The 14,115-nt window shown below is 33.9% G+C and overlaps 1 protein-coding gene across 1 annotated transcript in view; it reads left to right on the top strand.

Annotated features, from left to right (window-relative positions):
- SCN3A (sodium voltage-gated channel alpha subunit 3) overlaps positions 1 to 14,115 on the top strand; it is a 107,065-nt gene extending 92,950 nt beyond the window's left edge. The window contains exons 22-28 of the mRNA XM_048214437.2: positions 3,273 to 3,395; positions 5,691 to 5,963; positions 6,830 to 6,883; positions 7,702 to 7,839; positions 8,937 to 9,041; positions 10,117 to 10,387; positions 10,896 to 14,115. Coding sequence (XP_048070394.1) covers positions 3,273 to 3,395; positions 5,691 to 5,963; positions 6,830 to 6,883; positions 7,702 to 7,839; positions 8,937 to 9,041; positions 10,117 to 10,387; positions 10,896 to 12,091 — 2,160 coding nt within the window. The 3' untranslated portion in view covers positions 12,092 to 14,115. The remainder of the gene's footprint in view (positions 1 to 3,272; positions 3,396 to 5,690; positions 5,964 to 6,829; positions 6,884 to 7,701; positions 7,840 to 8,936; positions 9,042 to 10,116; positions 10,388 to 10,895) is intronic.

The following is a 14,115-nucleotide window of genomic DNA, read 5'->3' as shown; positions in this document are numbered from 1 at the left end:
TTTGTTTATGCTTCTGAAAACCCTTTCATATCAAGATTATTAAAACATTTTTCTATGTTTTTCCCCAGTTTTATAGTTTAAGTTTTGTGTTTCTTTATTTTTATATTTTAATTTTTTATCAGTCTGAAATTTATGTTGGTGTAAGGTGTGAGGTTAGGACCCAATATTAATTTCCTCAAAATTGTTTCTCATTTATTTTTTTCACCTCTCATTTGAAATGCTACCCTTATCTACATGCTAAATCTCAGCATGTCTTAGGTCTAATTTGGACTTTATTTTGTTTCATTCATTTCTTTGTCTACTAATATGACAGCTTTAATTATTGCAGATTTATAATTGGTTTTAATATCTGATGGGATCAGTCCTCTCCATTCTTCTTAAAATAATATTTTAAGTTACACTTTTTCATGCTAATATTTTAAAGTTTATGTAGTTCCAAAAGACTCCTATATAACTTTTTAAAAAATATATGAAAAAATATATCAGCTAGCACCTAAAATAATTATAGTATTGCTTATAATAGTTTTTCACTTTATTCTCTTGGGTTTTTTTTTTTTTGAGGTCAACAAAAACATATCTGCAAATAATGAATTCTACTTTTCAAATTCATACAGCTCTTATTTCTTTTTCCAGAAAATGTTAAAAAAAAATAACGTTGGTAGTGGGCATATTCTTTTAGCCCATTTCAATGAGAATGCTTCTAGATTTTGCCATCAAAAATTATGCAAGTGTTTGGACTGAAATGTATCATTGGAATGCATGGAAGTGATTATATGTTTTTTATCTCAACTTGCTCATACTGAGCTTAAAAAAATTATGTTTAGCCATTTTAAAGAGAAATACATTCGTATTATGTGGTTTGTTAAGCAATCACAGAACTCCTAAGGTCTTCTTCAGAACCATCAAATCCCTCCTGCACTATTTCTCTTTCTCAGTCTTGCTGCCATAGGAATGCAGAAAGGTCTGGATGACAACCAAACCAGCCTCCTGAAACTTCTAACAGGGACAGTTTTCTATATTTGCTGTACTGTGAGGCACCTAGACTCATATAAATTTATACTAAAAAATCAGTTTTTGTTAAAGCATTTCTGTTACACTTTGCACACATTAGCAAGAGAGCCTCTTATGTTGAACACATAAGAAATGAGGATAAAAATACTAGATGTTGAAAGGTTGGGGACATGTTTGCTGAGGTGGAAAACACACTGGACTAGAAAACAGAAGACATAAATTCTAGTTATGTCCGTTGCTACCTTTTTTAGACTAGTCATTTGACCACTCTCAGACAGAGAAAATAAGTAAAAAAGCACACTACCAATATGTGTTGGTATCTTCAAATTTTAAGTACATTGCAAATCTTTAAAATTATTTATTTCAAAATTGCCTTTAAGCCATATTAAGTTTTTTGCATTAGTTAATTCAATAAATTAGTTTTTGTCCTACACAAATTAGAATGAGGTCTATTAAAATAAGAAGCTCAGTTCACTAATGCCCCACTTCTCTAGGAATTCACAGAGTCACCCCACTGTGGGGTGGTTATATGCAAGTGGTGTCTCCCAGCCTTTGAATCCCAAATTTCCTATCCATCCAGTACTCTCTGATTCTGGCCATTGCCTGTCTTTTCTTTTCAAACCATAAGCTTCCTTACTTTAGGTTGTGAGGAATTTGCAGCACTTCCCTTTAAATGCCCAGTTCTCAAATAAAGGACTAGGAGAGCATGAGGGAAGTCTTCAGACAGGAGCTCCAGAAGCCTAAAGAAGCTGTTAATGCTTCCGAGGCAAAGGAGCCCAGAACATAGAAGCCCGCATGTTCTCTAATAACCTTTCCCGTCTTTCCAGTCTTCTGTAGCAGCGAATGGTAGACAGAAATGAATAACTCAATAAATTATCCTGCCACTAGTCACTTATTTTTCTGTTAAATTCTCTGAGATGTATGCTAAATTAAACAACGAGGGAAGAGTGGCTCCCTTTGCCTTTACAGCTTCAGTTCTAGTTTTTGTGTCACCCTTTAAACCATGTGTTCTTGGGCAGATCAGTTTCCATCCTACCTCATAAGACTCTTGGAAGGATTCATTTAGATCCATTTTCAACAGCCCTTCTTGAAAGAAATTAAGCTCCAATGCCTTTAAACCATCCAGTAGATATAATGAATTAACTCCTCCCTATGCAGCAAGGAAAGTACTATCTTTGTACAGTCCTTGCAAGAACTGAAAAGATAGTCACTCAAACCATTTTCTGTGTTTCATGGCTCAGATGAGGAATAAAATTTTGATAATGTATGCAAAAGGTTAAGATATGGTTTTGAAGTCAGATCACTTGGGTTCAAGACCCACCCAACTCCACCTCTTATTACTATGCATCCCTTTTCTTGGGGTGGGGAGAGGGAGTGGGAGTGGGGCTCAACTCCCTCACCAGTGAAAAGGCAATAGTAATAGTACCTACTTCTTAAGATTTATATGCATAAGGCACTTAGAACCTTGCATATAGTAAATGTTCAATAAATCTTGTTATATTGAAAGAAAATCTAAGCAAATAAAGTCTCTTTCTCTCAAAAAAGGGCATGTCTTCTTTAACCTTTCATATATTTAAGTAAAATTTAGTATATGTGTAAATATCAGAAGATGTATTCTCACTATGAATTATAAGTCCAGAAGTTTGGATAAACATTTCTTCGTTATTATGAAACTACATGGTCTGATAAAAAAATTATTCCGTTATTTATTTATCCAACACATATTGACTAAAGCATTTTAACCAGGCAGTATTAGGCACAGTAAGAGAAGAATGTTTCATCACAGCCCATTAAAAGTTTATGTGACCTGGAACGGGGAAAGAAGATATCTAATCAATTGATTCTATTAAATGGGAAATGCCTCCAGTACACATAACCAAGATACTACATAAGTTCAGGAGAGAAACATGATTTCCAATCAATGACATTAAGCACAGATCCATGGATGATCTGGCTTTTGAACCAAATCCTGAATCATCAGTGATATATGCACAGGTTGAAAGGGGCCCCAGGGGGTTAAATATCTAACTGGAAGGGTTTACATGTTTATAGAAATGGGCAAAGATTGTTTTCATTGGTAAGAAAAGCAACAACATGACATGAGGCTGGCAATATAAGATGAACCCACTATGTGGAAGATGATGGCTGCCAAGATATGTCTGAATTTTATTTAGTTGGTACTAAAGAATAGACACCACATCCTATGCTTTTAGTTAGCAGTTTATTTCCAGGTGAACTATTAATATCTTTTCTTTTTGTAGGTTTCTTTGGTTAGCTTGGTAGCCAATGCTCTCGGCTATTCAGAACTTGGTGCCATTAAATCTCTACGGACACTGAGAGCTTTAAGACCTCTAAGAGCTTTGTCCCGGTTTGAAGGCATGAGGGTAAGAAGAATAAAAGCTCTCTGACAATTCATATCAGAATTAAATGTAGGTAATGACTTAGATACAGAGGGGTACCACACTCCTCTGATATTTACTTCATAGAATTACAGAATTTCAGAGCAGGAATCTTAGCTATCACTAAGGCCAGCTGCCTGAAACTGATGTTTATTTCAATGGGTCCTCAGAAATTGTTTGTGGCAGAACTAGGACTGGAATCCAAGTCTTCTGATGATAGTTCAAGGATGTTTCCACAACATCCAAAAAAACACGTGCTGCCATTTATTTCTTTTCATCACTTATACATATTTAGATGATTTTTTTACTATGACATTCAACCTAGTAGGGGTTTTTCTTCCTCCCAAGAGGCAGTTTGATTCCTCAAAAATCACTGGTAATGAATGAAAGGTAAATGGTTTTGTGTGCTTTACTTCTTCAATTAATATCAGTAACAAAAATACTCATTGTACAAGAAAACAACTCTAAACTGTAGCCTCTGATAAAATCTATACATCCTAAGTGACCAAAATAAGGGGTTAGAAAAATTAACTAGGCATTTCAGGCAACCCCTGGGGTTTGTTTTAAAGATCACCCTTTTAAGTGAGCATTCTGAATGAGGTTCACTTTTTCCACAGCATGTGTATTTTCCTTTTCAGCTCTCTTCTTTAGTGCGTATTTTATGCATCTACACATAAAGTACACACTTATTTAGATACACAACCTCTTGTCGCATCCCTCAAAGTACTATTTAGCAAAGGCCAGGTTTGTTTAATCCAGCATGCAAATGCACATGGATATTGAATGTTTCCCTGGCCGTAAGGCTTTTATGTTGGGAGGTTTGTTTAGAGCAATAAAAACACTTCAGCCTTGACTTCGAGATTCACTCATCAGGGAGAATGAAACCATTCTCCAGGCTTCCCAGAAGCACTATAAGCAAAGAAATATTTGGTTTTACATTCTAATTTCATTTCAGTGCTACTTGATAAAAAAAAGTCACAAGACAAAATTCATAAAAATTATTATACAATCTCAAACCAATCTTTGCCATTACTGACACTACTTAAGCTCTCATTTGCTTGCATGGTTTCACATTAACAATTCCTTTCTGAGGGAAGATAGTAATGAACAAAATAAGAAACTTATATATTTGCTCTAATCTGAAAACATATTCAGTTTTGCATTTTTAATTCAATCATATGACAGAATTAATGTTCCAGCTATGAAATATGGTAAAATGTATCATGCAGTTATTTAATAAGAAAATTTGTGGAGGTCATTTTACACAAATTTTAGTAGCAAAGAAACATGGCAAGTATAATATATATAACTTAATTTCTAAAAGAAATACAATTCAAGTAGCATATGAAATTTTTATGATTTTGGATTTCAGGTTTTGATGTCAATTTAAAAATTTTTGGTGTTGATTTCTAACATAAAATTTACATTATTTTAAAATAAAACAGTAGTTTCATTTAATAGTTTCATTCATGTTAAATGCTTAACAAATGGTCCAATATGAATCAGATTAAATTAGATAAGAAAAAATACTGTCAACCTCCCTAGGGATTTCAAAATACAGCTTAAGCTTTTGAATTTAGTGAGAGGATAGGTAACTTAATTTCTCCTTCAAGAAACAGATCAGCTTAGGTTGATGAAGTAACATGTACCCCAAAGTGAACATCTGAGAGATTTAGAATAATAATGAGGATGTATTGGGTATTTTTATGTCCAGAGATAAATTACATCTCATTTAATAAACTTTCTTAAACTGGGATTTACCAATAGAGAAAAAAAGAACCTTGTAAATTCTTAACCCTATTCTTCATAGTCATAAAAAGTTGACTTGATCTAAGGAGGCAGATTTAAGGCATTATTAATACTTTATTTGCAAAGGGTTTGTTTAACCATGTTTTCAAATCATCAACCACTCATTAACACTCTTGAAAATTAAAATGTATTGCTGAATGATGATTATTTCTTCTGTTGGTATTTAATGCCTTTTTTTTCTTTTCTCCCCAGCATACAAACATTTTCTGACTCCATCTTACTATATCAGGTTTTTATTTCTTTTCACACTTTGGCATATTTTGCTTTCCTTAAATCCTTTAGCTCTTTAGTTGTGTCACTGTTTGTTTTCCCTTATCAAATATGTCCTAGAAAATATAACAAAAAACAACATATCCACCTAGATTTTTATTTAACTCTTTTCACACCCATTTTAGTATTAAATAAATAAATGAAAGGAATGGTTTTCATTTTAGTGATTTGTAAGCACCCTTATCCTCATTTCTCTTCTAGGTTGTTGTGAATGCTCTTGTTGGAGCAATTCCCTCTATCATGAATGTACTCTTGGTGTGTCTCATCTTCTGGCTGATCTTTAGCATTATGGGTGTGAATCTGTTTGCTGGCAAGTTCTACCACTGTGTTAACACGACAACGGGTAACATGTTTGAAGTCAGTGAAGTCAACAATTTGAGCGACTGTCAGGCTCTTGGCAAGCAAGCTCGATGGAAAAATGTCAAAGTAAATTTTGATAATGTTGGTGCTGGCTATCTTGCATTGCTTCAAGTGGTAGGTTGCCACTGTATGAGTTCTGGAAACGTTTTCAAAATGTTTCACAAAAGATCATTTCTGTGATGTCCTTCGTTTGAATAACTAATACCTGACAGTACAAAAGTAGTTGATGATAACACCTATACTATTAGCTTAACTTGACTTCAAGATGTTTTACAGTTATTTTAATATGTATTTCCTCAGTATTGAGCTTTTAGTATGTTTTAATATGGTCATATATTCCTGCTTCCTGGTTTTTTCTTATTATATTATTGAGTGCTATTGCACTATTACTGTTTTTAGCTTTCCTTAGCAATCCTTGCCAAAGGAGGAATTTTATATGTTAAAATAACAATATACATATTTTAGTGATGAATTAAATGTATAAATTATTAGCCGGGAAATTTATTGTGCCAACATCTAAGGAGTATGCTTCTACTATTTGCAGAAATACAAATCTTATGGAGTAGATTTCAAAATGCATAATGTTTAATAATTTTGACTTAATTGACCACATATTAAGTAATCAGTAATTCACTAATGAAAACAACTGAGTTGTGTTTAAACACACCATAGGTTTGAATCACAGAACTTATATTTTGATATAGAAAGAATTTGAGACTAAGATGGGTATTTTATGAGTCAAGCCTCCAGTTAAATTTTTGTGTAGAAAAAAATTAATATCTTCCAAGAGAAACAAAGAAAATGAATTCCAGACTCAAAATACAATCATATTCTACTTCAATTCAATTTTTCATTCAATTAATTTCAATCTCTTGACACAGAATTTTATGATATCATACAAAAACTTACTTGTAGTACGGTAAAATGCCATATTCTTGGATTAATTTTTTATGTAGAATTCAAATATGTATTTTTCACAGGCCACATTTAAAGGCTGGATGGATATTATGTATGCAGCTGTTGATTCACGAGATGTAAGTATCACTCAAATACTACTTACAGTTAAAAGATTTTCTGTAGTGAACATTTGTAATAATTTAAGTGAATGACCAAGAATTTTATACTAGATGCAATCAGAACATTAATAATTACAGAAATGATCCTCTTAAGCTAATGTACTTCAATAAGATGATATTTTGGTTCGTATATGTCTGATACATATATCTACTATGAAAGGATATCTAACTGCATGGATCAGAAGACACCAAACTGGTCCATAAATGAGACTCAAGATCAGGAACATCGCTCATGAGAAAGTAACTTGCCTCTCCCTATCCCTGGAGAGTACAAATCAGATTTTGTGAAGCAACTTCCAAAAATATCATGAAAACAGCAAGCAAGTTTCAGGGAAACTCAATTTTGAAAATACGAATTAAAAAAAAATTCCTCAGAACACATCTGTTTATGTTGCATTCCTCTTAGAAGTTGATGTTCTATTATTAAAGTAATATCTTCAAGAACCAACATCTCCAGACCCAAACTTAAAATGCTGCAAAAAAATTTATAAGACTAATAATAGGTTCAAAATATTTCTTGTTATACCACTATCATTTACTCTAAAGAAAATGTACAGGTAAGCCACAATGGAAAAACAGATTCAAGAACAAGCATAAAAATTACAAATTTTCATTATCTTAAATCATACTACTTTGAAAAAAGAACTTTTTTTGCAGTATCTCAGAGCAAAGCAAAAATAGCTCTAGATTAAGTAAGAACACTCACCAAATTGTTAACTTAGTTGAAATATTTATTATGTTTTTAAATATTATTTAATATTTTCAATACTATTTAGGTAAAACTTCAGCCTGTATATGAAGAAAATCTATATATGTATTTATACTTCGTCATCTTTATCATCTTTGGGTCATTCTTCACTCTGAATCTATTCATTGGTGTAATCATAGATAACTTCAACCAACAGAAAAAGAAGATAAGTATTCCTCAGCTCTCAGTTTTCCCCATTCTGAGGTTCTGTCTGCTGTACATCCGAATAATCAGGATACGCATAGTCAACACAGACTTAGATCATTTTTATATTCTTTTCAGTTCACTGTGTAGTCAGTTCAGCTGCAGAGTTTAAGCCTCTAGTTGGTTGCTCCTCTCTAGGTTCGTCCTCTGCAGAGCTGCTATAGTGTCTTTGCGACAAAAAAATAGGACCACTGCTTCAAAGCATCCAGTGGGCCTCCTCTAATGCTCTACCCTTGCTTACAGAGAATTTCAGGAATTATTTCCACCCAGTTTTCTAGCTTCATTTTCTCCCACACCACATTTCTTTATCTACTTCCCTACTCCTCAGTCTATATCTGACATCACGACTAAAACACATTACACACATAGCTACATGGATTTTTTGCCCTTTCTGAACAAGCCATGCTCTTGTACCTCCATGACTTTATATAGGGTATTTTCTTTTCCTGGAATGCTTTGCCTAGCACACCTCTAATCATCTGTTAAGGCCTAGCTTAAGGGTATCCTCCTATATAAAGCCTGTTTCTGAGTCTTTAGGGTTTATTTTGATCTCTACAATACTTTTTTATATATTCTTATACATTTTCCAACTGTTTTCATTTTCCTACTCCACGTGACAACAAGATATTGTGTCTCATGTATCTATTTAATTCTGATAAGTTACATTTTCTAGCATATGGGAAGTACTTAAAATTATTGAATAAAAGAAAGAAAACAGTGAAATGGACTAAGAAAACATTTTTTCTTTCACAAAAATATATTTGAGACCCCTGAGCCTCCTTTAAAACATAATATAATCAAGTTAGGATCCTGTACTAATCAGAGATCTATGTGATTATAGGTTTTACATAATAACAAAGTACTCAGAATTTCACATAAATGAGGAAAGCAGAATATATATATATATATATATATATAAATATAATTCATATATATATATATGAAATGGGATAATTTCCATTTAAAAATTGAGAAAAGACTAAAGACTCAGAAATATTTTTGTACACATACTATTTAACACATGTTGAGATTGTAACCAGTTTTATACTATATCTTTACTTTGGAGGTCAAGACATCTTTATGACAGAGGAACAGAAAAAATACTACAATGCAATGAAGAAACTTGGATCCAAGAAACCTCAGAAGCCCATACCTCGGCCAGCAGTAAGAATTACTCATCTTCTTTAATATTCTAAAGCCTTATTTCCATGTGATGAAATTGGCAGTGCTCTGGATGAGAACATACTGAGTGATATCACCAATGTATAATATGCCCTAATTGTAAAAGTTGATATTGTTTAACACCGTTTACAACTGCCACACTCAATAAGAATTACTAAGTTCTTAAAAAGGAGGTAATGCTCTTTACAGCTTGTCAATTGAAAACATCCCACTTGAGGTTCCCAATAACTGTTTCCAAAGCAGCCTTCATATTCCTGCTGCCATCTACTGCTTCCAGGAATGTACCCAATCTTGTTATATGGCACTCTCTTGCCATTTAAATAGATGGAGTCTGGAAAACTCCCATCTCACCCCATCACTTCCGTCCATACTATTTGTTCTCTCCATTTCGTATGACTAGAAAATACTCAACCTTCTTAGGAAGGAAAAGGGCACCATCAAAATAGTTTGTTTCACGAAATACACAAAAAAAGAAAAAGAATCAGAACACATACTCTGCAGAGCTTCACAATATATGAAAAGACATAATAATGTTACGTTCATAGAGCTGTACTCTAACTTATCTATCTTAGATGCATAAGGAAACTGAGGCCCCCAAAAAATCGTACCCAAAATCATAAAGCCATTAGAAGAGGTAGAATAAAACAGATAATGACTGACATATTTTGAAGGAGGGAAAGATATATATAATATATAAACCAAAATTCCTAAAGTATTGATAAATGAATTAGGGTATTCACCCATCTAAAAGTCTGTCTGTATCAACCTACTTGGTAAATCCTCATTATGTTTTCATAATTTTTTTGTAAAAAGTATCATAGTTTTTTTAAATCAAGCAAAGCCCACGCATAGTAACAGCCAACTGCCACCAATTTTATGACTTTTTTCATTTCCTTCTCATATTTTAATGTGAAGAGAAATGGAGCACAAAGAATTGTTTAGACTAATGTGAAGGGTGTATAGCTCATGGCCATATATGGAAGGACTTCACCTGCAATTTTACTGGATCATTATTTATGAAATATGCAGATAAACCTGCTCTCTCCTCTCTTTCTAGAACAAATTCCAAGGAATGGTCTTTGATTTTGTAACTAGACAAGTCTTTGATATCAGCATCATGATCCTTATCTGCCTCAACATGGTCACCATGATGGTGGAAACTGATGATCAGAGCAAATACATGACTCTAGTTTTGTCCCGGATCAACCTTGTGTTCATTATCCTGTTCACTGGAGAATTTGTGCTAAAGCTCATCTCTCTCAGATACTACTACTTCACCATAGGCTGGAACATTTTTGATTTTGTGGTGGTGATTCTCTCCATTGTAGGTAAGAATAGTTTAATTACAGAGAAGTACCATTGTAAGTAAAGCTCCCCAAAGCCTGACAGCTGTGCAACACGGAAATTAGATCTGAGAATGTTAATATGTGTAATTCTAAAGTTAACCACTACCATTCATTTTCCTCTAACTGAAGAATGTCAGTATTCAAAAACAGAAAACAATATATTTAGAAATTTCAGAAATAATCTTTGTTTATAATCAGAATATTTCACATGTGGGGATAACTTCAAAGTAACTGAGTATATAATCTTAAATTGCTATGACACTCTGAGATTAATTTGTTGGTTTTTCCAAAAATCAAATTTTATAACATTATAGCATCATTAAATAGAATTCTGTAATCTTTAATTACTAATATGAGGGAGGGGACTCAAATATTTAGTGAAAGTTTATACTCATAACAATCTTGCTGTTTTCATAAACCTTGAAAAGATAAAGCATTCATATAAGCATAAAATATTCACTGTTTAGTTGATTTCTATATTTTTCCATAGGCATGTTTCTGGCTGAGCTGATAGAAAAGTACTTTGTGTCTCCTACCCTGTTCCGAGTGATCCGGCTCGCCAGGATTGGCCGAATCTTGCGTCTGATCAAAGGCGCCAAGGGGATCCGCACGCTGCTCTTCGCTCTGATGATGTCCCTTCCGGCCTTGTTTAACATCGGCCTCCTGCTCTTCCTGGTCATGTTCATCTACGCCATCTTTGGAATGTCCAACTTTGCCTATGTTAAAAAGGAAGCTGGAATTGATGACATGTTCAACTTTGAGACCTTTGGCAACAGCATGATCTGCCTGTTCCAAATTACCACCTCTGCTGGCTGGGACGGACTGCTAGCACCTATTCTCAACAGTGCGCCCCCTGACTGTGATCCCGACACAATTCACCCTGGAAGCTCAGTTAAGGGGGACTGCGGGAACCCCTCTGTCGGGATTTTCTTTTTTGTCAGTTATATCATCATCTCATTTCTGGTCGTGGTGAACATGTACATCGCTGTCATCCTGGAGAACTTCAGTGTTGCTACTGAGGAAAGTGCAGAGCCCCTGAGCGAGGATGACTTTGAGATGTTCTATGAGGTCTGGGAGAAGTTTGATCCTGATGCCACCCAGTTTATAGAGTTCTCCAAGCTCTCTGATTTTGCAGCTGCCCTGGATCCTCCTCTTCTCATAGCCAAACCAAACAAAGTCCAGCTCATTGCCATGGACCTGCCCATGGTCAGTGGAGATCGGATCCACTGCCTCGACATTTTATTTGCCTTTACAAAGCGTGTTTTGGGTGAGAGTGGAGAGATGGATGCCCTTCGAATACAGATGGAAGACCGGTTCATGGCGTCAAATCCCTCCAAAGTCTCCTATGAGCCCATCACAACCACTCTGAAACGCAAACAAGAGGAGGTGTCTGCTGCTATCATTCAGCGTAATTTCAGATGTTATCTTTTAAGACAAAGGTTAAAAAGGGTATCAAGTGAATATAACAAAGAGGCAATTAAAGGAAGGATTGACTTACCTATCAAAGAAGACATGATTATTGACAAATTAAATGGAAACTCCACCCCAGAAAAAACAGATGGAAGTTCCTCTACCACATCTCCTCCTTCCTATGACAGTGTAACAAAGCCAGACAAAGAAAAGTTTGAGAAAGACAAACCAGAAAAAGAAAGCAAAGGGAAAGAGGTCAGGGAAAATCAAAAGTAAAAAAGAAACAAAGAATTATCTTTGTGATCAATTGTTTACAGCCTACGATGGTAAAGTCTATGTGTCAACTGGACTCCCAGAGGAGGTCTATGCCAAACTGACTGTTTTAATAAATACTCATGGTCAGTGCCTATAACAAGACAGTGACCTCTCCATCACTACAACTCTGTGAGTCAGGGTATCAACAAGATTGACAAGAGGTTGCTGTTTTCATTACCAGCTGACACTGCTGAAGAGAAATTCAATGGCTATCTAGACTGTAGGGATAATTGTGCAAAGTGATCGTTGTAACTACACCAAACACCTTTAGTACAGTACTTGCATCCACTCTATTTTTAACTTCCATATCTGCCATATTTTTACAAAATTTGTTCTAGTGGATTTCCTTGCTCCCTAATTCATAGTTTATTCATAATACTACGTCACTATTTTTGTAAATGCAGTTTAAGTTGAGAAAAAACATATAAGAGCCCTGTGATCCTACTCCATAAGTCTCTCAAATAATTAGCAAAAGTGTTTTGAGAGATAAAATTCGCACTCAAAACCAGAAAAAAAATATTCTAATGTCAATAATTTCAGGTACTTCCGTTTTCTAGATGGCTTTAATTTTGAAAGTGTTTTAGTCTGTTACATTTGTTTATATCTGAACAGTTATGTGCCTGTAAAGTCTTCTCTAATTTTTAAAGGATTATTTTTATGCAAATATTGTTTCAGCAAGTGCAAATTTTATTCTAAGTTCCAGAGCTCTATATTTAATTTGGTTAAATGCTTTCCAAAAACAAAATGAAAAAAAATCTAGAAAAAGTATATCTAAAGTGTCACTTTAGAATAGTTGTCCCACTTTTTGCTGCGGTATTGCTTTGCCATCTTCTACTCTCAGCAAAGCTGACATTTTATGTCAATTCAACACCCCCTGTTATGTAAATAGTTATTTTATCCTGTGGTGCATGTTTGGGCAGGAATATATATATATATTCTGCTAAACAACATCTATTAAATCAAATATGTACCACAGTGTATGTGTCTTTTGCGAGCTTCCAACAGGGATGTATCCTGTACCATTCATTAAACATAAATAGTTTGAAGACTATCACTAATGCATGTTAATATTGCCTATGCTGCTCTATTTTACTCAACCCATTCTTCACAAGCCTTGGTTAGAAGAAGTCACATGTTGGTAGAGTGAATTCAAACAGCTCTATCCAGTATGTCAAGCAGAATAGCTTGCAGTTACTTAGAAGTACCTTTACTTTTGCATTTTTAATTCAACTTGAGTGTCATATGGTGTCTCTCTATATTTCAAAAAAACACACTGCGTACTGCCTATTGTCAAAACCTATACTTCATATTTTGCTAAAAATATGTCCAAAACTTGTTTAAATATAAATAATGTAAAAATATGATCAATTTTATTTGTTGCATTTTGTACATAAGAAAATTATTTTCAGGTTGATGACATGGCAATTTATTTTACTTTATGCTTTTGCTTTTTATTTTTAATCACAACTCCAAACTTTTGAATCCATAAGACTTTTCAATGGATAATTTCCTAAAATAAAAGTTAGACAATGGGTTTTGTGGATTTCTTTGTTATAATATATTTTCTACCATTCCAATAGGAGATACATTGGTCAACATGCAAACTTAGATCATTTTTTTACCAACTATGGTTGCCTCAATATTACCCATTATTCATGGAAATTTTTTTTTACTCAAACTTTTGTAGTATTTGCTTATGCAGACTAGTCTTATTTTTTTAATTCTTGCTACACTAGAGCTATTAGAGAAATAACATGGGCTCTGTCCTTTTTAGCCATGAACGAAGTGGCAAAGTTGTGCAATTACCTAACACAATATAAATTTTGTTTTTTGCACAGACCAAAAGTTTAATGTTAACCTTTTACAAAACTATTTACTTGTAGTGTACTAATGAACTGCATGCAGGGAATTGCTATTACTAAAAAGAATGGTGAGCTACGTCATTATTGAGCCAAAAGAATAAATATTTCATTTTTTATTATATT

Source organism: Ursus arctos, unplaced genomic scaffold, assembly GCF_023065955.2.
Source record: "Ursus arctos isolate Adak ecotype North America unplaced genomic scaffold, UrsArc2.0 scaffold_1, whole genome shotgun sequence".
NCBI lineage: Eukaryota > Metazoa > Chordata > Mammalia > Carnivora > Ursidae > Ursus > Ursus arctos.
This window is presented reverse-complemented; position numbering and strand designations above follow the sequence as displayed.